Source organism: Prionailurus bengalensis, chromosome A2, assembly GCF_016509475.1.
Source record: "Prionailurus bengalensis isolate Pbe53 chromosome A2, Fcat_Pben_1.1_paternal_pri, whole genome shotgun sequence".
NCBI lineage: Eukaryota > Metazoa > Chordata > Mammalia > Carnivora > Felidae > Prionailurus > Prionailurus bengalensis.
The window spans coordinates 8,120,424-8,145,267 of record NC_057348.1 but is presented as its reverse complement, the minus strand read 5'-3'; the positions used below and the strand labels follow the sequence as shown (position 1 = coordinate 8,145,267).

Here is a 24,844-nt window from a genome sequence, read left to right as displayed (position 1 = left end):
CTCTGGGTATCAGGCCACCCAGGGCCCAAGGAAGCAGCCCCATGACAGTGGCCCAGTTCCCTCAGGCCTGGCTTCCTGAGGGGTCTTAGGGCCCTCCTGTTTTACTTTTATTTATTTATTTTTTTAAATTTTTTAACGTTTATTTATTTATTTATTTATTTTTTGAGAAGAGAGAGACAGAGCATGAGCAGTGGAGGAGAGAGAAAGACGGAGACACAGAATCTGAAACAGGCTCCAGGCTCTGAGCTGTCAGCACAGAGCCCGACGCGGGGCTCGAACCCACGAACTGTGAGATCATGACCTGAGCTGAAGTCGGATTCTTAACCGACTGAGCCACCCAGGCACCCCAGGGCCCTCCTGTTTTAAAGGAGCTGGAGGAGGTCCACAGGACCGAAGAAGGCACCCTCCCCACCCCGCGGGCAGACTGTGAAATGCCCAAGTTCTGGCGGAGCAACCCGGCCTTCAGCCCAGCCCCTCCAGCCTGGAAAGGCTGAATCAGGCACCATGACAACGTGTGGGAAGGTGACAGGAGAGAGAGATGGGCGTGCCTAGCCCCTCCCAGCCTCGCCCTCCTCTCAGTGCCTCAGTTTCCCCAAAGGAACTGAGACAACACAGAACCCAAGTGTGGGGCTGCTACGACATCAAATCCCACACCGCCAGGCCCACGGGCACTAGCTGAGCTGCCAGTCAGGGGAGGCTGCCTCGGGGTCTCAGGAGGGCAGTGCAAGGAGGAGCCCTGCCCAGGTCTTCATGGGCCTTGGCCCGTCCCTTCCCCATTCCCAACCCAGGGAGGAGCGGAACTGCCAGGCTGACTCCTGATGGTGGGAGATGGGGTCTGCCTTCCCCCAAGCTGGCATCGACAGGCATGCTGGCCAGGGGTCAGGAGGGCCGACTCGGGGACTGGAGTGCACTCGGGCGAGCCTGAGTACCATGCGATCAGATGGAGCCAACCGAGGCGGACGGTGCAGAGGCTTCAGCCAACCAAGAAGAGGCAAAGCGAGTGGCACCTCCCGAGGCTGTTGGGTCCTCAAGCTCCCTCGGATTTGAGACAAGTCGTGAAGACCTCCCAGTCTAGGACGCATGGCCGCTGGGAAGGCGTGCTACTGTGATCGACAGTAAGAAATGCACATTTGGATTTCCCCCCTCCATTTTTGACACCGGGCTCCTAAAATCCTCAGAATGTCCTAAGTGATTAAGAGCCATAAAGGTGTCTAAACATTCATAGCCAGCCCCTCTCAACGACACATTAGTTGAATGAGGTGACTTTTGGAAAGCACTTAAGGAAGGGGGCTGTGCCAGGGGGACCAATTTATGTGATCTGAAGGCTGGAGCCTTTAGTCCCGCCCTACCCACCCCTCACTCCGGAGAGGGGAGGGGGGGAGAAAGGAGGGGGGAGGGGCTCCAGGATGAATCAATCACCAAAGGCCAATGATTCAATCAATCGTGCCTGTGTAATGAAGTCTCCATAAACATAAAACCCACCCGAAGGACGGGCTTCGGAGAGCTTCCCGGCTGGTAAACACATGCAGGAGCCGGGAGAGGGGCGCCTGGAGACGGCATGGAAGCCCCGGCCCTTCCCCACACTGCCCTGCGCATCCCTTCCGTCGGGCTCTTCCTGGGTTGTATCCCTCACACCGGCCACCGATCCAGTGAGCGATCTGTTTTCCCCTGAGCTCTGTGAGCTGCTCTGGCAAATTAATCGAACCTGAAGAGGGGGTCGTGGGAACCTCACTCAGATCTACAGCCAGGGGGCGAGACGCACAGGTGACAACCCGGACTTGTGACTGGCAGTGGGGGTGGAGGACGACGGTCTGGTGGGACTGAGCCCCCATCCTGTGGGATGTGACACTCTCCCCAGGCAGACAGTGTCAGAACGGAGCTGATCGTAAACCACGCGGTGAATGTCCACTGAACACGTGGCAAACCCCACACCACGTACTGGAGAAAGTGACAGCCCCAGTTGGCATCCTGGCCGGCCCCCAGCCTGACTCTCACTGGCTCCTGGCCCTGTTTCCTCATCAAGACACAAGGCCATGCCCCGAATGTTGCAGAGTCTACCAGTTTTATAGAAAAGGCCTGCCAGGGCCAGGCCCAGAGGACAGGTGCTGGAGAAAGGGTTGTTGACAATCCCACAACAAAGCAGATCCGTGCTTTCTGCCACTGACTTTTGGGGGGAGAAAAAACATTAAGAATAGAGGAATGAGATGAGGTTACCTGAGGATGAACCGAGGGAGCAATGATGGGGTGGGGGGCTGGGGCTCACCCAGGGGAGGAGGAAGGGGAGAAGGAAGGTGAGGCACGATGTTCCAGGGAGGGAGCACTGTGGGGGCAAAGGCGTGGAAGTGTGAATGGACGAGCCAATCTTGAGGGTGAGTGAGCAGGGGGATTGTGGCTCCAGCTAGGGAGCAGGAGGTGAGGTGAGGTCCCAGAGTTCAGCAAGGCCCTGTCGGGGTCACAAAGCTTTAAAAAGGAAGCTGGGAGCCACCCCCTCTCTGGTCCCTGACAGCAACAGTCAAGGTCAAGGGAAGGGAGGCTCAGGAGGCCACATTCCACACCAGAACAGTCCCTAGCACCCAGGGTTTACAAGGCCAGGGGTTGTTCCCAAGGAGAAGCAGGGATCACCCGTGAGCCATCAAACTTCCTGGTGGCTGCGGTCTTAGGGTAATTTTTTTTTTTTTAAGATTTTATTTTTAAGTAATCTCCATGCCCAACATGGGACTCAAATGTCCAACCCTGAGATCAAGAATCACATGCTCTACTGTCTGCACTAGCCAGGTGCCCCATTCAGTCTTAGGTAATTTTTAAACTAAGCAGATTAAAAGTCTGGGGCGCCTGCATGGCTCAGTTGGTTAAGCATCTGACTCTTGATTTCAGCTCAGGTCGTGACCTCAGGGTTGTGAATTCAAGCCCTGGTGTTTAGGCTCCAAAATGGGCATGGAGCTTCCTTTAAAAAAAAAAAAAAAGTTAAAAGTAATGGCTCACCAAGAGCAGTCTGGACCCGAAGCCAGCATCACTGGGTGTCACAGGCATCAGAAAGGAGGGCTGAGGCCCAGCCTCCGAGTCACATCATGGGACCCCAGACCCTACAGGAGGCGGCAGGCACACCAAAGCCACATGGGGTGCCAGGGCCACAAAGGGGGTACCACTATCACCCCCATTTTACAGATGAGGAAGCTGAGACACAGAGAGAGAGGCCACCTGCCCCAGGTCCCAGAAATAAGGGGTAGCTGCCTGGCTCCGGAGTCCTGTTCTCGGGAGTCAGCGGGACAAAAGTCTATTCTCTAGAAGCAGTGCAGCCCCCACATGGCCCCTAGAGGGCCCTCTACCAATCAGCACGTCCCACACTACACTCAGCTTCCTCCCTCCTGTTAGTGGGGTGTCCGGCCTCCCACCCAGCCCAGGCACCTCTGCTGTTCATCGCCCTGGACCCCCACCTCAGGGTCACTCTAGACTGCCCTTCACCCTCACCCACAGCACTGCCCTGGGCCAGGCCTCATGACCTCTTGCCTGGCTCTAGACTAACCTCTCCCTGGCCTCCCTGCCTGCACTCCTATCTCTGCCCATCCTTCCTCCACAAGGCAGCCAGGGGCCGAGCCAGTTTTTCCCCACCCAAGTGCTCCCTGGGCTCTCACTGCCTGAATCCATCACCAGACTGCCAGGCCACATCACCTGCCTCCTGCCTCTCCCCCCAGCCCCCCCTCATAACTTTGCACATGCTGTTGCCCTGGCCTAGAATGTTCTCCCAAAGTAGATCCAATGTGCAATATGCTCTCCCACACCCCCTGCCCTTTCCCCTCTCAGCCTGACCACATCATCCCCTGTCTGCCACTCCATGCTGCCTCCCTGGCATCCAGCTGAGGTCGAGCACAGAGTGGGCACACATCTACTGGCAGCAGTAAAAGACTGGAGGGGTGCCTCAGGGGCTCAGTTGGTTAAGCGTCCAACTACAGCTCAGGTCATGATCTCACAGTTCGTGGGTTCGAGCCCCGCATCGGGATCTGTGCTGACAGTGCGGAGCCTGCTTCAGATCCTCTGTCCCCTCTTCTCTCTGCCCCACCCCTGCTCATGAGCTCTCTCTCAAAAATAAAAGTTAATGAAAGAGAGAGAGAGACTGGAGACGCCACAGTCAGGTGGGGAAAGAGGAGTATGTGAGCTGAGACACAGCTCCATATGGGACACCTGGGCCGCTCTCCCGACCTCCACCACCAGCCCAACAGGATCCAACCATGACCCTACCTCCATAGCTGCCACCCTGTCCCTACATGTCCCCAGGCACCACTTCTATCTCCTCTGGGTCCCCTACCCTGGGCTGGCTCCCATGGTCTCTTTTTCACCAGCAGCCACGGGATCTGATCAAGTGACACCTCGGCCTTAGGGTGCACTCCACCATGTGTGTTTCAGGCTGGGCTCTCACGGTGACCCTCCTGAGTGCTCTCAGGCAAGTGGCCTCATCTCTGGAAGCCTCAGTTCCATCCTCTGTAAAGTGGGGGTGATGGGAACAGAGATGCCAGCATCAGTCCGGGTCAGGCACTAGGCTGATGTGTACCCTCAAAGTTTCTGCCTTCACTGCTCTTCACATCTACCACTTTCTGCTGGGAAGGAGAGTTCCCATCAGCCTCGGCTCCAACATCACTTCTTCGGAGATGCCCTGGGATGTCCCACCCTCCGGATGAAGTTAGTTACCCACCCCTCTCTATACACACACTCCCACCCGGTGGGGACCAGGACTGCCTGTCTCCCTGCTGGTCTCACTCCAAGTCTCCCACTTCTGTCCCCCGGCACTAATGGGAGTGTCAAGGGGGCAGGTGACTGGTGGTGGCAGCAGCTTTGGTCCAGTCACTGCTGTGCCCTGGGCGTGGACCAGCCTGTGGCATGCATTAAATGCTCAGTGGACCACAGCTGGGTGACAGCCACCGAGGAGGTGATGGGGGGTGGGGGGGGACTCCTGCCACCTTCCAGTGCAGAAAGCCAGCAGCAAGCTGTCCCAAACAGACCAGTGGAAAGCACAAAACCGCAGCCACTGAGTCAGCACCACACGGGGAGGACCTCGAGTGCCAGGCACTGTTCCGAGGGTTGGACATATTGAATAACGCGTGGTCTTCATGGCAGCCGACAAAGTCGCTGCTATTATTATCTTCACTGTCCAGAAAGGAAACACATCATGAGCAGGAGTCCCTCCCCAGGGGCCATACAGCCAGTAAGCTGCAGAGTCACGATCTGAACCCCGGCAGTCTTAGCTCCCAGGGCCTACCCAGCAGGGCAGAGGTTTTCCCCGAGTGGCCATCGGCCAGAAGCATCAGCCATCAGCTGGGAACTCATTAAAATGCATATTCTCACCCCCCACCACCACCACCAAACTGCTGAAACCTGCTGAATGAGAAGCAAAAACCCACCAGGCCAAGCCTTACACGACTCTGACCCACTGCCATCTGAAAACTGGGGCTCTGCTGCCGCCAGTCTGGGCCCAGCTGATCGGACCTCTGAATCCACAGAAAGCAGCCCATTGGCTTGCCTGTGGCCTATGACATGGCAGAGCTCACAAAGAGGAGGTGTGGACCAATCCGCTATCGCCTCTCACTGGAGCCACGCCTCCTCCCAGCTGGGCTGGGCGGAGTCAGAAGATGAAAGCGAGAGGGCGTGACTGGAGCACAGCAGAGAGTCAAGACGAATGACGCGGCTAAGCTCCAGTTTCCTCCAGTTGTAAAATGGGGGTGTGTCAGCTGCCTTCCCAGTATGGGTGTGTTTAACCGGGCCGTGTGGTGAGACTGGCGCCCAATGAATCCTGAACTGACCAACGGTGATACCCCAGGGGGGATACGTCAGTGGGGGAGCAGCACGGAGGCCGCTTGGGGCTCTGGAGAGAGGTGAGGCCATGCCCCCGAAAGCTCTTCTGTCCCCTTCCAGCTTCTGACCCACGATGCTTTCTAAGGAGGCCTGACTGGGTTTTATTGTGGGAGACACGCCCACGTCATGCCAGGCTTGTGTGGAAAGAACAGAAATAAACGGAGGCCACCCAGGGGAAGCCAGAAAGGAATCTCCACGTGGGCCATTCTACATTCAATGGGTGGGCCTCTCCAAAAGCCAACAGCGTGACTCAAGTGGCCTAATGAAAAGAGGAGACGGGATAACGCGGTGCAGCAGGGGGCAGATCAGAGCACTGCAAAACTAGCCAGGGAGGGTATCTGGGGGACAAGTGGCAACCTAATTATGGACTGGGCATCAGATAACGTGCAGGAATGATTACTTTTCTTGGGTGTGGTTCCGTGACTGTAGGAAGGTGTCCTCACGGCAAGGGGAGGCGCACCGAAGCACTCCGGCTTGATGTGTCACATGCTGCTGATTTCGAAAGCGTTCGTTCAGCAAAAAATGTGTTACCCACAACACAGCAAGCAGACACGGCACCTGGCAGCCTGGTCACAACTGAGGACACGAGGGGTGGGTGTTCACTGAACTGCGCTTCAACTTCCCTACACGGACGGAGAACGTGAGTTCGAGCCCAAATGATGACCCAAGACCCCGGACACCGCCATTGGCCCCGGCCCTCCTGCCGGGCACTGCGCCCACACTCATCATCTGCTGCTGCAGCAGCGAACTGCCCCACTCACTGTACCTGTTTTTGAGAAGATGAGCTGCAGAATGAGAGGCCGCCGGGTGACGATTCCTGAACCTCGGGGAAGGAAGTCCCTGTGGGAGGGGAAAAGGACAGAAATTACTCAGCGGCTGGCTCGCGGGGCAGGAAGTGTGACCACACGTGTGACGCAATCCCGCCTTGCGACTGGGGCAACCTCAGCAAAGATACCAGTCCCAGCCAGACACAGCAAAGATACCAAGACCCCAGCCAGATCTTGGAGGGTCCTGAGGCCACCGGGGGCGGAAGAGGGGCTGGAATGAAGGTTGGTGGTGAATGGAACCGTTTCCCTCTGGCTGGCCGTGCTCCAGCCCCAGCGTGCCCCCAGAGCCCTTTCGCTGACAGATATTTGAACAGTATCTCCTGCACCCCAAAGAAATGAGTTCATTTCCTACATACACGTTTTAAATTAAGTTAATGCCTTATGTATGGTACGAAGACTAAATAAAAGGAAAGTAGTTGATGACAAAATACATGTTTCATGTCCCAAAAAGACAAATCGATGCAGGCAGGATCAATGGCTGCCCAAGGGGTGGGACATGAGGAGGGAGCTTTCTGGAAATGTCCTAAAACCTGACTGTGGTGATGCTAATATTTACTGTAAGTGTACTAAAAACCGCTGCATTTGAAATGGGTAAATTTTCCTAGTATACAAACAATCCCTCGATAAAGCTGTTAAATAAAGAAACATACCCTGTGTATTTCACCAAGGAAATGCTCGGGCACCAGCTGGACTTACACCACTACACGTGGGTTCATGCAAAGCAGGACGACCAGAAGGCACTCTGGACCGTTAAGAAAGGAAAGCCGAGGAGCCAGGGTCCAGTGAGCGTGGAAGCAGAAGAGGGATTTTCGGAGATTAAAGCCGTGCAAAGGATTCTTTGTTGTCTCATGTAAAATGGAGAAAAGTCCCAGGTTCAGAAAGTTTCAAACAAGGCTCGCACACCAATGTTTAGATTATTTGCAATCTGTGCGGGACACAGGACTAGTGGTACTGGGCAGGTGTGTCCCAAATACAGCAAGACAACAGCATCCTGGGGTTCTCAACCCAGGGCCGCCGGCACCAACCCGCTCCCCAGGACTGTGGCAGCCACAGTGCCTCAGGAGGGCACCTCCTAGCGTCGGGAACCCCTGTTGGGAGCCTGGAAGGCCCCAGAGGAGGTCACTGGTTCTCAGCTCAGGCTGGCTGGCAGAATCCCTGGGAACGTGTTAATAACCCGGTGGGTGCTGGAGGGAAGGAGGCATACCCGGGCATGCGCCACACGTGACAGCCTGTGGGCAGCCCCACCGCACTTCACCTCCGCTGGCTGGGCGCAAGGAGGTGGCAGTGACCACGTAAGGTTGGCCCACCGGCTCGCGCTCACGGGCACCTGCAGCCCGGCCTTTGAGACGAGGGGCCCTCTCTGGGCCTCAGGGCTCTAAAGGCCCCACAGGGGCACAGTCCGAGCAGCAGAGTGGGGCGCTCAAGCAGACAGGCGCAGAGAGGGGTGGGGTGACAGGGGTGCCGGAGTCCGGTCATCATTCTTAGAGCAAAGCAGCCCGATGGGGGTTAGGGGGACAGCCAGATTATAACTCTGTGTGCTTTTAAAGGTGTGTGGCTTTAAAAGAACCCTCTGAAGGACAGGGGAGCCTGGATGGCTCAGTTGACTGAGCGTTTGACTTCGGCTCAGGTCATGATCTCACAGCTCGTGGATTCGAGCCCCGCATCGGGCTCTCTGTTATCAGCACAGAGCCTGCTTCAGATCCTCTGCCCGCCCCCCTGCCCTCCCCCACTCACGCTGTCTCTCTCTCAAAATAAATAAACCCTCTGGCGGCCGCAGAGGCAAGGGTGGGAGTCCAGAGGCAGGAAAGGCACGAGGGGACTGCACTGGTCCACGTATGTGATGACAGAGGCTAGACCCAGAGCGGCAGGAACAGAGAGCAGTGGACCGACACTGGACAGAGCTGACAGCAGTTCAGGAGAGGACAGTCCAACCATGGAGGGTGGGGGGGCCCAAGAGACAGAAGAACATCCCAAGGATGCCGGTGAGCCCCAGGAGGACGAAGCCCGTGGCCCCTGGTGGCAAAGTCACCCTCTACACCTCAGGTGTTACGATGGAGGTGCTGGGGGCAAAGAAGACACGCTACGGAGGTAAGAGGGCTTGGCAGCTGGTCTGGGCAGAGAAGGGGAAACAGGAGGTGAGCTACATGTAGGGGTGCAGATAGGGCAGAGCGGGGAAATGGCGAGGAGTCCCCAAGCAGGTCACCAGGCCCCAAAGTCAGTCAGCTTTTCACCTCGGCCCTCACCAGAGGGGACATCCATCCCAATGTCTCCAGGAGAGCAGAGCCACTTCACGGCAGATGCCAGGGACAGGGTGGGCCTGCTGGTGGCTGTTAACCTCTCAAACACCACACTTGGCCTTGGCCCTGGCACTCCCGGAGCCCCAGGCCACCCGGCTCAGAGGCAAAGACCTGAGAGGCAGGGACAGGAAGTCCCTTGCACATCAGAGATGTGGCATCTTGGAAACCATGGGCGCCGGCCCTCCAACAGAATCACAGACAGCAGCGGTGACGGTGTGCACGTCCCGCACCAGAATCTTCCACTCCACCTCTTCAACACAATAGGAACAGGTCGGGGACCAAACGATACAGAAGCACGGGAATGAATTCCCCACGCCTGTCTATGTGGTTCCTCCAAGCTGCTGTGTGTGACTGCAGGAGGCTCCTTTCCACTGCTGACCCGCGCCCTGTGGCATGGATGGGCCACTTGGGGTCTTTCCAGTTCGGGGTCGTTACACATATAGCTGCTGGGGCGCCTGGGTGGCTCAGTCGGTTGAGCATCCGACTTCGGCCCAGGTCATGATCTCACGGTCCGTGAGTTCGAGCCCCGCGTCGGGCTCTGTGCTGACAGCTCGGAGCCTGGCGCCTGCACTGGATTCTGGGTCTCCCTCTCTCTCTGCCCCTCCCCCACTCATGCTCGGTCTCTCTGTCAAAAATAAACATTAAAAAAAAATTAAAAATAAAAAACCAAACACGGCTGCTAGGAACATTTGCACACATGCCTCTGGTAGACATATGCCCTCGTGTCTCCTGCTGAGTCAGAGGGTGAACCTGAACAGGCAAAACTCGTCTCTGGTGATAGAAATCAGAGCACTTGGTTCCCTTTGGGGAACTGACTGGAAGGGGCACCGGGGAACTTTCTGGGATGGACTGTATCTTGATCTGTCTGGTGATTTCCTGAGTGCGTGAATTTACATAAGAAAACAAGGTCACTAGGCATCGGGGAGTGGTGGGAACACGGACTGAAGTTCACGGCGTCTGAGGTCACCCGGCCTCTGGGCCCACACCTCTGACTCAAAAGCCTCTGGCATCACCCCCGCCAGGGCCAAGGTATCGGCCCACGCTGTCCTGTAACTGTTCTGGGTGTGTCTGGGGTGGGGGGGGGGCAGGCACCATGGACACAATGGTGACACTACAGACAACGGACAGTGAGCGCCTCGCAAAAACACGAGGACCAGCACGATGCCCAAGAGAACCCAAGAGCTCCGGGCACGTGCAGGGAAGGCAGCTGGCCGGGGCTGGAGCTTGGTGGTGACCGGAGGGTGCAGCCCAGGCAAAGGAGGCTCAGCCCGAGGGGGAGAAGGCCGAAGGACGAGGCCGAGCAGGCGCGCGGGGCCTTGCGCACCAGGCTGGGAGTGCCAGCCGCCCTGGGATTCCTCCAATCGCGTGTCCAGAAGCTCTCGAACTGCTGAGTGGAAAGGGCAGCAACACCGAGTGCGGACTCGGCCTGGACAGTCCCCCCAAAAGCAGCTCCCTGGAAATTCCCAAGAGGCTCGGGGAGGAAGGGCCCGTCCGGCGGTGCCCAGAGGATGTTCTGGCACAAGGCAGCAGGAGCGCCCTGGGGGCCTTCCCGGCCTGGGTGGTGGAAGGAGACCATCTCCCCTTGTAACTCTGCCCAGAACACCATCCGCTTATGTGGAGGCAACGTCCAAGCCTCAGTCGTCTGCTTCCTCCGCCCTGATTCAACCCACCCCCACCCCGACTGGACGCCCAGGCTGCCCTGCGCACGCTGTGACCTCCCGCCAGCTTCCCTGGCTCTCCGGTCTGGGTTTCCTAGTCAGCAAGACGGGGTGACACCGCCCACCTCGGAGGTCAGCTGGGTACCGCACAGGCGCCCCCATGACTCACACTCCCCACAGCTCTGGCCCAAATGACACCTCCCTAGGGAGACTTGCCACCCCCACTTACAACTCCAACCCCACCCCATCGCCCACCTGCCCCCATTTTCTTCCTCGTCACTAACACTTCAAGTCACTTATCTGCTTACCTGCCCCCCTCTGCCACGTAGCCCCCCCAGGACAGGAGCCCGGGTCTACTCTGTTCCTTGGCACAGAGTAGGGGTTCATTGCTGCACCTGGCCTCTATCTATGGGCCTAGGCCTGGCCCACAGGATCCTCCTCCCAGGTTACCTATGGTCCTTTTTTGTGTGTGTGTGAGAGAGAGAGAGAGAGAAAGAGAGCATGAGCAGGGAAGGGGCACAGGGAGAGAGAGAATCCCAAGCAGGCTCCACTCCCAATGTGGAGCCCAACATGGGGCTCAAGCTCACATCCGTGAGATCATGACCTGAGCCAAAATTCAGGGTTGGACTCTTAACTGACTGAGCTACACAGGTACCCCACCTATGGTTCTCTCTCTCTCTTTTTAATGTTTATTTATTTTTGAGAGAGAGAATGAGCAGGGGAGGGGCAGAGAGAGAGAGAGGGAGACACAGAATCTGAAGCAGGTTCCAGGCTCCAAGCTGGGTTCCAACACAGGGCTCTAACTCACCGCGTTGAACACTCCGACCTGAGCTGAAGTCGGAGGCTTAACCGACTAAGCCACCCAGGTGCCCCTATGGTCTCTTTCTAAAACAAAGACGAGGCCTCCAAGCCTCCGTCCTACAGAAATCACATCCCACAGTTGACAGGGTCCTCTACCTGCCCATCCTACCAGCCCCACCCCTGCTTCCTCCTGCTCAGGGATCTCTTCACTTCTGGCTTCTAGTCTTTGCAGGGACTGTTCCCTCTGCCAGAAACCTCCTCCCCACAGGCACTGCGCACCCACCCGTGGGCAGATGCAGTGGACTGCACCCCTCCCTCCCAAACGCATGCCCTTTCCCACTCCCACAACATGGCTTTCAATGGAAGTCTAGCCCTGTGACAACACATGGCTTCCCCTGGCCTGGTCACTGATAGGTCTCCAGCACCTAGAACAGTGCCTGGCATACAGCAGGTGCTCATAAATAGTTTGTTGAATGGCAAGAGGAATATGGACGCTGGAACCAGAGAGCCTGGGTTCAAAGCCCAGCCCTGCCCCCATGAGCTGTGTGGTCCTAGGCAGGTCTCCACCTTCTCTGGGCACTGGCACGGCCATCAGTGGGATGAGAGGATGCCACTCATCCTTCAGGGAAGGCCCCGCTGGCCTCCTGACCCACACACATCACTTCACCCTCTCCGAGCCTCAGTTTCCAAGCTCTAAAATGGGCCACCTCTCCCTGGAAGGTAATGAGGGCTCCTGAGAAGAGAGTGGTAGGGGGTAGGGAGGGAAAGGCACAGCAGGTGGTGGCACCAGGGGCAGATCAGAAGTCCCAGCTGTTTATTTACTGTTGTTTGAACAGAGACCAAGGTCCCCCCAGGAGCCCTTTGACTTTCAGCCCCATACATGGGTGGGGATGCCTGGCTGAGGGAACAATAGAGGCATAAACCCAGGCTGGTAGGTGGGCAGGTGGAGGCCTTCCCAGGGGAGGGAAAACAAACAGATAAGCTGGCAGAGGATGAGTCAGAGCTGTTAAGGGCCAGGTCACCCCTCACCTGAGCAGCATGGTGACAGGAGGCCCAGTAAGCGCCCTTGGCTGGGATCCCTTCCTCATCGCCATATACTCATGGGGGTCACTCAAAGCCTCAGTGTGGCTAGGAGACCTCAGCACAACTCCAGCCATGGAAAAAGCCCTCAGCAGGAGGCCCACACTCCAGGGACCTATTTGTACCCAGCCCACTCTCTCAGGCTCTGATAAGAGCCCATATAGGAAACAGTGGCTGCTCCCCAGCCCAGCTCGAACCCCATCTTTGGCAACATCTCAGCAAACCCTCTAGCAAGACCAAAAGAATGCAACCAGGGCCAACACTCCCATTTCCCAGATAGGCAGACTAAGGCTCAGAGTTTCAGGACTTGCCCAGGCAACTCAGCAAGGAAGGAGCAGAGCTGGGATGGGAACATAGGAAAGATGTCAATGATGCAGAACCACCGCTGCTCCCTCCGCCACCCCCCAATCACCCCCAAACCCCCAGGGCTTCCTCTGTGGTTTTGCTAGAAAAGAAGTAGAGTTCATCGCTGGGCCTCTGGAGCCACACTATCCAGTCTATACGCCCCACCGGTCCCCACCCAGTCCCTGCCTCATTACCACCCATCTGGATGCCATCCAACAGTAAGCACTGGTGACCCAGAGCCCAGCCCACACTCAGTGGCCCCGGGCAGGTGTCACTGTGTCCTTGTAGTCACCCCAAGAGGCAGGCAGGCTGACTCAGACCGCAGACCCAGGGCTCCTCCCACCCCTCACTGCCCACTCCGCCCAGCAGCAAGCCCTGCTGGGTCCACCTCCAGCTGGGCACAAACTGGCCCACTTCCCTGCACATCCACGGCCATCACACCGGCCACTCGTGCTTGCCTGGACCAGTACAGTTGCTGCCTCTTAGGCTACCCACCCTCGCCCCCGAAGTGGCCACATGGTGTGTATGGATGCAGTGGCTGCCTCCCTCTGTTCAGAGGCCTCCCAAGACCCCCACCTCCCTCAGGGTAAAAACCCCAAGTCCTCGAAGGCCCACAAGGCCCCGCACAGCCTGCCCAGTCACGTCCCCTCCTCCTGTTCTCCCTCTCACTCACTCAGCTCCTGCTATGCTATTCTCTGCCGTGTTGCCCCCAAACAGGTATGGTTGCCTCAGGGCCTTTGCACTGACTGCTCCCGCAGCCTAGAACTCTCTCCCTGCAACATCCACAGGGCCAACTAGCAACTCCTGGCCAAACTATCTCTTCTCTGTCTTCATCCCAGCACCCTCCGAACATAAAGCAGGTGCCCATCCTGCTCGATTCTCAATTCTATTCAGAACCGGCATCTTCCAATTTACTGGTCTGTTCATATGGCTGTGGTCCCTCTCCTCCCACCTATCCATTAAAATGGCAGCCCCACGGGGCGCCTGGGTGGCTCAGTCGGTTAAGCGGCCGACTTCAGCCCAGGTCATGATCTCACGGTCCGTGAGTTTGAGCCCCGCGTCGGGCTCTGTGCTGACAGCTCAGAGCCTGGAGCCTGTTTCAGATTCTGTGTCTCCCTCTCTCTGACCCTCCCCCGTTCATGCTTTGTCTCTGTCTCAAAAATAAATAAACGCTAAAAAAGTAAATAAATAAATAAATAATAAAATGGCAGCCCCAGAGGAGCCGGGTCCTCTGCCTGGCACGTTCTCCGATCTCTCAGCTCTCAACACAGAGCCAGGCATGAGGTAAGTGACCAGTTTGTGGGATGAAGGACCCAACGAGGAGACTGGGGCTCAGGTGGAGGCAGGCGGGCCAGCGTCTTGTTGGCTTTCACGGTCCCACTCCGGGGTGCCACCTCTTCACAATTCCCAGCAGGCTCCTCCCTGCTCAGGAATCCTGCAGGTTCCAGAGCCCAGCCCCACCCCTGGCACTCAGCCACAGTGTCACCGGCTCCATGGTCTCATCTGGAGGCCAGGCCAGGAACAAAAGCAGAAGTGGCCCATGGAGACTAGCAGCCGTGGCTCTTGGGTCTTGCAGACCCCAGCGTGAGTCCAGGCACTTCCATTTATTTTCTAGACAATCTGCATAGGTCTGGTCACCTTTCTGTGCCTCAGTTTCCTTATTTGTTATTTGTTAAGTGGGAACGATGTCATCTGCCTCAGACGGTAGGCAGTTGGAAGGATATGCAAAGTTCTTACCATGGTGCCCAAAAAGAGACCATCTGCCCTACACAATCGAGGGAAAACTGGACACAATATGAATCAGACCGTGACCCTCCTCTGTTCCAAAGTCCTCCCGATGGCCTCCAAGGCCCTGAGCAATCGCCCTGTCACCTCCCTGCCCTCACCCCCACCTCACTCACTCCCTGAGCCACACAGCTGGTCAAGGTACAGCAAACAGGTCAAATCTATTTCTGCTGCAGGGCCTTTGCATGTGCTGACCCTCTGCCTGGAATGAACATCTCCTCGGAGCCTCTTCACAATCCTGGCTTCCTCTGGTCAGTCAGGATTCAACTCAGATGTCAACTCTTTTGAGAGGCTTGACTGTCCCCTACGGACACCCCTCCCCCACGTCACCCCGTTTTCCTTCTCCTGAGTGATTCTGCAAGGATGGCCTCTCCCTGCGGCAGTGCTCTCCAGAGTGAAATCCGTTAACCACCTAGATGTCCGCTCGCATGGAACTGGCCCAATCAATCTTGGAACCGGGCCAGGAGGGAATCCAGGCCACAGTGCTGAAAGCAAAGTGTGATGGACAGAACAGACTATGTCCTCCAAATATTTTTAAACGCTTGTGCCCATTTCCTGCCTGTGTGGGGACAACAAACTTGAAGGTGACACCTGGGCCCGATGGAAGTCGTGTTGTGGAATGCAAATGGAAAAACTTCCTGTTTCATGGTCTCCAACATGCCTTGAATTTCAGTCTTCTGTAATTTTTTTTATAACTTTTGTAACAGGCAAATATTAATTTTTACCTTTGCTGTTGTACCAAGAGTCCCAAAGCAACCAGGCGGCCAAGCAGCATTTTCATAGGTGACAGAAAAGACACTGGCATTTGGGAACCCAAGCTGTCGACTCTGCCCCTCCTGGCGGGTCCCCTCAGCATCCTCACTGCTCTACCCTGCAGCAGACAACCTGCCCCACGTCAGCTGCGTGACCCCGGTGGCAAGGTCATGCACGTCTTGGGACCAATGTCCTCATCTATAAAATGAGGTGCGATGGGGACAGAAGACAGTGCAGGTGCCGCAGGTCAGCCACATATGGGATTCCTACTTCTGCGTGTGTCACCACCCAAGAGGCCCAACTGAAGCCAGAGGCAGGATGTTGGTAAATAGGCAGGAAGAAGGCCAGGCAGGGCTCCACCACGCTCCTAGCATTCCAGAACCATCCTCCTGGCAGGCTCCTTCTTCAAGTACGAGAACGGGTGTGTGTCCTCCACAACCCTCTTCCCAGAGCCCCTCCCAGATGACGGGACGAGGAACAGTCCAGACAGACTGGTCCACAGTGTCACACAAGACAGGACGGCCTTACCGCCCTTGCCCAGGTCACGTCTTTCCCACCTCCTACAGTCGATCTGTCAGCAAATCCTGCCTTCGTCCCCTGCTTGGTCCCAACCTCCTTAGGCTGAGCCCCCGGGACAGCCATGCTCCCCCAGTCCTCATGCCCCATGTGTTCTCGACCTGGCATCCGGGGACAGCTTTTCAAACACGTCGGATCATGCTGCACACATTCTTAAAACCCACCTGTGTCTTCTAGCAAACTTGGGACACAAACGAGTGTCCTATCTGCAGCCCACAAGGCCCAACACCAGTGCCCCATCACTTCCCTGCCGTTGTCCGCTGGCTCCCACCCCCCTCCCCGCTCCCGCTCCCAGGCCCTGCTGACTGATGCCTCCTCTCGGGCTCCTTCGCCACCAGATGCCCCCAAAGAGCCCTCCACTCTTCCTCTGGACACTGGTTGGACGGAGCCTGCCAGGAGAGGTTCCCTAACTGCTTCCCCGGGCCAGGCTCTGCCTCCTCTCCAAGCTTCCTTCCTGCATACTGGTCCCCACTCTAAGCCGTCTCCTTCGTTCACTGCCTGGCCCCCCACCCCCGGCACAGCGCCTGGCACACAACAGGTGCTCAGTACATGCCCGCTGAGGAGCACCCCGTAAGAGGGGCCGGCATCTCCGAGGGCGCACACAACAAAACGCTGAGCCGAGCCCTGTGCACACAAGTCTCCATCCCCCTCTTCACAGGGGCTCTCGCCAACCCCGTGACGCAGATGGGGAAACTGAACGTAAAGACGTGTGGTCACCTGGACCAAAGGCACATAAGCTGACGGCATCCTCTGCCACCAACCCAGACGGCTTCTTCCCGTCCCGGTCTGCCGGCACCATCCTGGTCATTACACCCCATGTTACCGGAACGAAGATTTTGGAAAGGAGCCCCTGAACTCCGAGGACAAGGCGGACAGTCACCGCTCCCTGTAGGGACAGATAGGTCCGTGACAGTGGGAAGCACAGAGTCTGCAGCTGTCCAGCTGTGAGACCTGAACGAGGATCTTCTCTTCCCCGGACCTCAGTTTCTCCATCTGTAAGATGGGGATAGTAACGGTGCCCACGCTGTCAGGCTGTCAGAGGATCAGAAGGACGAGTCCCGTGAGCCCCGGTCCCTGGCACACGTAGGGCCCTCCTCCACAAGACTGGTCGGTAGGGACGATGGCAAGAAGGGAGACATTCCTTGGCACCTCCAGGAGGACCCTGTGGCAACGGTGTCTCCCGGCACATCGGGCTAGACGATGCTAAATCTACTCCCCCCCCCAGCACAGCAGCCCCCTCCTAGAGACCAGCCCTGGGCCTAGCAGACAAGCAAGCCTGTCGCCTCACTCCCGTGGCCTGTCAGGAGGGGACAGGGAGCGGACGTGGCACGGCGGGGCTGGACCGGAGACGACCGTGCAGTCGTAAAGAGCACGAGACGAGGGAAACCGAGGGGAGTCTACAAGAGTAGCTGGGGAGACGCTGGGCCCCCGCCTTCAACTGAACAAGAGGTCAACAAGGAAACACCACCGCCACAAACCGACGAGATCTACCAAACCTGCACAGCACGCCCCACCCAACGACAGCAGAGAACACATTCGTATCAAGGGCACGTGCAACATCCTCCAGGACAGGCCGTAAAACAGGACTCAGTAAATGTCAAAGGGCAGAAATCACATAAAGTACGTTCCCTGACCACACGGGGTGAAATCAGAAATCAGTAACGAAAGGAAATTTGGGGAAATTCACAAGTGCATGGAAATTAAACAACACATTCCTCAGTAACTAGCAAGTCAAAGAGGAAAACCTAAGGGAGATTAGAGAGTATCTTGAGGGGAATGAAAAAGAAGACGCAAAATGCCGAAACTCACAGGCTTCGGCAAAAGCAGCATGCAGAGGAAAATGCACCTATATAGATGTAGGCACCTATATTTATTTTTTATTATTTTTTTTAACCTTCATTTTTGAGAGAGAAAGAGAGCGCAAGCGGGGAAGGAGCAGACAGAGAGGGAGACACAGAATCGGAAGCTGGCTCCAGGCTCCAAGCTGTCCGCACAGAGCCTGATGCGGGGCTTGAATTCACGAACCGTGAGATCATGCATGACCCAAGCCAAAGTCGGACACTCAACCGACTGAGTTACCCAGGCACCCCCCATCATGTGACTCTTAATCCAAGGGTTGTGGGTTCAAGCCCCAAATTGGGTATAGAGACTATTTAAAAATAAGATCTTAAAAAAAAATTTTTAACGTTTATTTATTTTTGAGACAGAGAGAGACAGAACATGAACGGGGGAGGGGCAGAGAGAGAGGGAGACACAGAACCGGAAGCAGGCTCCAGGCTCTGAGCCATCAGCCCAGAGCCCAACGCGGGGCTCGAACTCACGGACCGCGAGATCGTGACCTGAGCTGAAGTCGGACGCTTAACTGACTGAGCCACCGAGGTGCCCCTAAAAAAAAATTTTAATGTTTATTCATTTCTGAGAGAGAGAGCGAGAGAGAGAGAGAGAGACAGCAAGCACAAGCAGGGGAGGGGAAGAGAGAGACACAGAATCCAAAGCAGGCTCCAGGCTCTGAGCTGTCAGCATAGAGCCCAACACAGGGCTCAAGCCCAGGAATCAAGAGATCATGACCTGAGCAAAGTCAGACGCTCAACCTACTGGATCCACCCAGGTGCCCCAAAAATAAAATCATAAAAAAAAAAAATAAACAAAATTAAAGAAATCTGAATAGACCTATAACAAGTAAGGAGACTGAATTTTTTTAAGTTTTATTTATTTTGAGAGAGAGAGCACATGTGTGCACAAGCAGGGAAGGGGCAGAGAGAGAGAGGGAGAGAACCAATCCCAAGCACAAAGCCCAACACAGGGCCTGAACTCACACAAGCGGGGTCCAAACTCAGAAACCTGAGCCAAAATCAAGAGTTGGATGCTTAACTGACTGACCCAGGCTCCCCAAAGAGACTGAAATTATGCTCAGAAACTCTCCCCCCCCCCAAAAAAAGCACAGATCCAAATGACTTCATGGGTAAATTGTAACAAACACTTAAAGAAGGTTTAACACTGATCCTTCACAAACTCCCCAAAAAATTGGAAAAGGAAAGAACACTTCCTAACTGGTTCTATGAGGCCAGCATTATCCTGATACCAAAGCTAGACAAAAACCACCAGAAAACAACAGAGTGATATTTCATATTAATATAGACACACAAAAAAGTCCTCAACAAAATACAAGTAAACCAAATCCAGCAATATATAAAAAATATCATGTATCATAGCCAAGTGAGACTTATCCCAGGAAAGCCATAATGGTCCAAAAATGCCAAGATGAATCGGTACAATACACCATAGTAAGAGTAAATAACAAAACTATATGACGATCTGAATAGAAAAAGCATTTGACAAAATCTACAACCCTTTCCTCATAAACCTACAACAATCACCATATTTAACGGTAAAACATTTAAAGCTTTCCCTCTAAGATCAGGAACTAAACAAGATGTCCACTCTCACTTCTATTCAACGTTGTTCTGGAGGTTCTAGCCAAAGCAATTAAGCAAGAAAAAGAAATCCAAAGGAAGAAGGAAACTATTCACAGATGACATGATCATGTCTACAGAAACTGCTAAGGAATCTACCAAAAACCCCACAAAAAAAAACCCTGTTTTTTGACAATAAATGAGTTCAGCAAGGTTGCAGGATAAAAGATAAATATATAAAAATCAGTTATATTATTATACACCAGCAATGAACAATCTGAAAATGAAATTTAAAAAACAGTTCCATTTACAAAGGCATCAAAAAGAATAAAATATTAGGAATAAATCTAATCTAAGAAGTAAAAAAATGTACATTGAACACTAAAAAAAACCCAAAACATACATTGTTGAAAGAAATTAAAAACCAGGATGCCTGGGTGGCTCAGTCAGTTAAGCATCTGACTTCAGCTCAGGTCATGATCTCATGGTTCGTGAGTCTGAGCCCTGAATTGACCTCTTTGCTGTCGTAACACAGCTTGCTTCAGATCCGCTGTCCCCCTCTTTCTCTGTCCCTCCTCCAGTCACATTCTTGCTCAAAAAAAAAAAAAAAAAAAAAAAAGAAACAAAACTAATGAACATATGGGAAGGGGAAAAAGAGAGAGGGAACCAAATCATGAGAGACTTTTAAAGATAAAGAACAGGGGTGCCTAGGTGGCTAAGTCAGTTAAGACTCTGACCTCAGCTCAGGTCATGATCTCATAGTTCATGGGTTCGAGCCCCTCGTCAGGCTCTGTACTGACAGCTCAGAGCCTGGAGCCTGCTTTAGATTCTGTGTCTCCCTCTCTCTCTGCCCCTCCCCGACTCATGCTCTGTCTCTCTCTCTCTCAAAAATGAGTAAATATTTTTTAAAAGTTTTATAAAGATAAAGAACAAACTGAGGGCCAATGGAGGGGAGGTGGGTAGGTAACAGGCTAGACGGGTGATGGGTACTAAGGAGGGCACTTGCTGTGATGAGCGCTGGGTGTTGTATATAAGTGATGAGTCACTGAATTCTATGCCTGAAACCAACATGACACTGTACGTTAACTAACTAGAATTTAAATAAAAATTTGAGGGGCGCCTAGGTGGCTCAATCAGTTAAGCGTCTGACTACAGCACAGGTCATGATCTCACAGTTCAGGAGTTTAAGCACTGACAGCATGGAGACTGCTTTGGATTCTGTGTCTCCCTCTCTCTCTCTCTATCTCTCTGCCCCTCCCCCACTCACACTCTGTCTCTCTCTCAGAAAAAAAAATGAATAAAAGAATGTTAATAAATAAATTAATTAATTAAAATTTGGAAAAAAAAGAATGACCTTGCCTAACTGGAACATTCCCCATAATGGCCAGTGTAATTCTAGGTTGTCTTAGTAAGATTTTGACTTTTTTTTTTTTTTTTCTTTAAGATATCTACAGCTTTGGGGCATCTGGGCAGCTCAGTCCGTTAAGCAGATGACTTTGGCTCAGGTCATGATCTCACGGTCCATGAGTTCGAGCCCCACATCGGGTTCTGTGCTGATAGCTCGGAGCCTAGAGCCTGCTTCCGATTCTCTGTCTCCCTCTCTCTCTCTGCCCCTCCCCTACTCGCTGTGTGTCTCTTTCTCTCTCTCAAAAAGTGAGTAAACACCAAAAAATTATAAAAAAGAAAAAGATATCTACAGCTTCTCAGACCACAGTTCTTAGACATAAAATAAGCAATTGTGCCAAAAGGGGAAGTGTGCAATTATCTGAAACTTAAGGATAGCATTTCTTCAGCTAAGCCTTGGGTCTCTCAGAGCCAAATACCTAAGACGGGGTGTGCCACTGGGTTGGGGATTTTGTGGTGTTTTACGGTATATCTCACCGCGCAGAATTTTTCTTGAGGTTCTGGAGGTGCCCTCGTGTCAAGCTAACCTATTCTATGGCACATTTAGGGAGCACAGGAGGCTTAGATTTAGGTGACAAAAAATAAAAGAAAAAAAGTGTTATAAAAGACAATACAGGAGTAAAGTTTCATGACCTTCATGGACCAGACAAGTAGTTTCCTGGATATGACCCCAAAACCGTAAGTGATAAAAGAAAAACCATATAAATGGCATTTCATCAAAATAAAATTTGTCTCCTTCTAGGACACTATCAAGAGAGTAAAAAGAAGGGCATCGGTTAAGCGTCCAACTTTGGCTCAGATCATGATCTCACGCTCCGTGATCTCGCGCTGACAGTGCAGAGCCTGCTTGGGATTCCCTCTCTCCGCCTCTCCCCTGCTCGCTCACTCTCTTTCTCTCGCAAAAATAAATAAATGAACGTTGAAAAAAAAGAAAAAAGTAAAAAGACAACTCACATAATGGAAGAAAATATATCCCATAAGGGACTGGCCTTGACACCAGATATAAAGAACTCTCACAAATCAACAAGAGACAAATAACCCAATCTAAAAATGGACAATGAAGCTGAATAGACATTTCTTCAAAGATGCACAAACGGCCATCAAGCACACATTAGTCATTAGGGAAATTTAAAAAAAAAAAAAAAAAGAACAGAAAAGAGCAAAACACCACTTCCTACCCCCGAGGAAGCTAAATTAAAAAAGACCGATAGTAACAAGTGTTGGCAAGGAGGTGGAGAAACCAGAACCCTCCTCCAGAGCGGGGCAGACATAAATAGTGCAGTCACTGTGGAAAACAGTGGTTTTCTCTGGGGTTTGTCCAGGGGTTTCTCTGGGTTAAACGGAAGGATCACCATACGGCTCAGCAATTCCACTGTTGGGTAGCTACTCAAAAGAAATGAACGCATGTGCACACAAAAATCTGCACACAAATGTGCACCAGCAGCACTCTCTCTGATGGCCAAGAAGCGAAAGAGCCAAATGTCTGTCAACCAAGGAACAAATAACCAAAAGTGCACATCTGTACAATGGAATATTATCCAGTCGTGAAAAGGGATAGAGTTCTCATACATGCTGTGACAAGGATGAATCTTGAACACGTGGCACAAGAAGCCAGACACAGAAACCAGGTAACATAGGATTCCATTTACGCAAGATGACCAGAACAGGCAAATTCATAGACAGAAAGCAGATTCGTGGTTGCAAGTTGCTGGGGGTGGGGAGTGACTGCTGATGAGTACAGAGTCTTCCGGGGGGCATGAAAAGGTTCTGAAATTAGTGGTGATCGTTGCACAACTCCGGGAATATGCTAAAAATTACCTAATGGTTACACTTTAAAAGGAGGAATTTTATGGTATGTGAATTATATTTCAGTTAAAGATGCTGTTTTAAAACAAAAAGCACAAAAGCAACCCATGTACCAACAAGGGAGAGAGTCCATCAACTGTCTTTAAGATAAAAACCGCGACGGGGGCACCTGGGTGGCTCAGTCGGTTAAGCCACCGACTCGTGATTTCGGCTCAGGTCAGGATCTCATGGTCATGAGATCGAGCCCTGTTCCGTGCTCAGCACTGACAGCACAGAGCCTGCTTGGGATTCTCTCTCTCTCTCCCTCACTCTCTGTCCCACCCTTGCTCACAGGTGTATGCACTCTCAAAATAAATATTTAAAATAAAACATTTGGGGCGCCTGGGTGGCGCAGTCGGTTAAGTGTCCGACTTCAGCCAGGTCACGATCTTGCGGTCTGCAAGTTCGAGCCCCGGGTCAGGCTCTGGGCTGATGGCTCAGAGCCTGGAGCCTGCTTCCGATTCTGTGTCTCCCTCTCTCTCTGCCCCTCCCCCGTTCATGCTCTGTCTCTCTCTGTCCCAAAAATAAATAAACGTTGAAAAAAAAATTTAAAAAAAATAAAATAAAACATTTAAGGGGCACCTGGGTGGCTCAGTCAGTTAAGGTCCGACTCCGGCTCAGGTCACGATCTCATGGTTTGTCGGTTCGAGGCTCACATCAGGCTCTCCACGGCCAGCATAGAGTGTGCTTTGGATCCTATGTCCCCCTCCCTCTCTGCCCCTCCCCTGATCTCTCTCTCTCTCTCTCTCTCTCTCTCTCTCTCTCTCTCTCTCAAGTGCGCACATATGTACTCTCTCTCACTCTCTCTCAAAAATAAACATTTAAAAAATATGTAAGATAGGGGCGCCTGGGTGGTTCAGTCGGTTGGGTGTCCGACTTTGGCTCAGGTCATGATCTCGCGGTCAGTGAGTTCGAGCCCTGCGTCAGGGTCTGTGCTGACAGCTTAGAGCCTGGAGCCTGCTTCAGATTGTCTCCCTCTCTCTCTGCCCCTCCCCTGCCCACCCTCTGTTCTCTGTCTCTCAAAAATGAATAAATGTGAAAAAAAAATTTTTTTTTAATTTTTTTTTAAGACAAAACCACTGCCCACCCACACAAACCCTCCCAGAAAGGCTCAGGCCTGACTGTGGCCAGTCCTCATCCTGCCCTCCCACAGCCTCAGCCCCTCTGTGACCCTGACCTTAGTCACCACCTCCAGTTTTCTGTGTGCCTGGCTGGTGTGTACCTCCCCCACTGGGCCTAACTCCAAGGGGCAACCAACCGGGCAGGAGCCCAGGCTGTGGCGGGGCACACAGCAAGCTCAGCGGCCTCTGCGGAGTGAGGACCACTCGGTGGCTGAGACCCAAAGTTACTTTACCTGGAGACGGGTTTCTAGAGCATCGAATACACACCAGGCACCATGCAAAGGGCTGGGGCACACCCAGGAACAAGGCCCCACCAAGAGGGCGCTCACCTTCTACTGGGTGGTGGTGGACAATAAACCAAATACATAAAGAGAACAATGACAGGGAGGGACAAGTGCTTCCAAGAAAAATTAAGCAGGGCAGGAGGATGGAGTAACAGGGTGGAGGCATTTTAGCAGTGGGGCCAGGCAGGCCCTGTTGAGGAGGAGACATCTGACCACAGGCCTGATGGAGGTGACAGATGATCCATCAGGTTATCTCAAGAAAAGAGCTTTCCAGGCAGAGAAAATGGCATGTGCAAAGGCCCTGAGGAGGGAATGTATTTCACATGTTTGAAGAACAGTGAGGACCCCAGTATAGACAAAACACAACAAGTAAGGGAGAAATAGGGGCAGATGAGGGAGAGAGGGGAGAGAGGTGATGGAGCGGTAGGGGGGATGGGGGCGCAAGGAGATCATGCAGGGCCTTCGGGTGGTAGCGAAGACTTCAGTTTTCATACAGAGAGAACGAGAAGCCACGGTGGGTTCTGAGCAGAGGCAGAATACATTCTCAATAGGACCCCTCTACAGCCACTATAGGGAGAATGCCTGGGGTGGGCAGGGAGGGAGGTCGGAAGGTACAAGACTTAGGAGGAGATAACCGCCCTTGTTCAGGTGGGCAGTGATGTTAGATAGAATAATACAGAGAGTGGGGCGCCTGGGTGGCCAGTCAGTGAAGCGTCCGACTCCTGGTTTTCGGCTCAGGTCATGATCTCGTGGTTCGTGAGTTCCGAGCCCCGCGTCAGGCTCTGCACTGTCAGTGTGGAGCCCGCTTGGG

At 53.6% G+C, this 24,844-nt stretch overlaps 1 protein-coding gene across 16 annotated transcripts in view; it reads right to left on the bottom strand.

The window, feature by feature from the left end:
• The window catches only part of DNM2 (dynamin 2), an 89,531-nt gene that overhangs the window by 49,281 nt on the left and 15,406 nt on the right, over positions 1-24,844 (bottom strand). For 14 of the 16 annotated variants that reach the window (XM_043586544.1, XM_043586537.1, XM_043586530.1 and 11 more), the window contains exon 2: positions 6,611-6,684. The exons of 1 other annotated variant lie outside the window; for it this stretch is intronic. In XM_043586544.1, coding sequence (XP_043442479.1) covers positions 6,611-6,684 — 74 coding nt within the window. Of the gene's footprint in view, positions 1-6,610; positions 6,685-16,683; positions 16,800-24,844 lie in introns of those variants that run through there. One more of the 16 variants, XM_043586545.1, reaches the window with a different exon arrangement.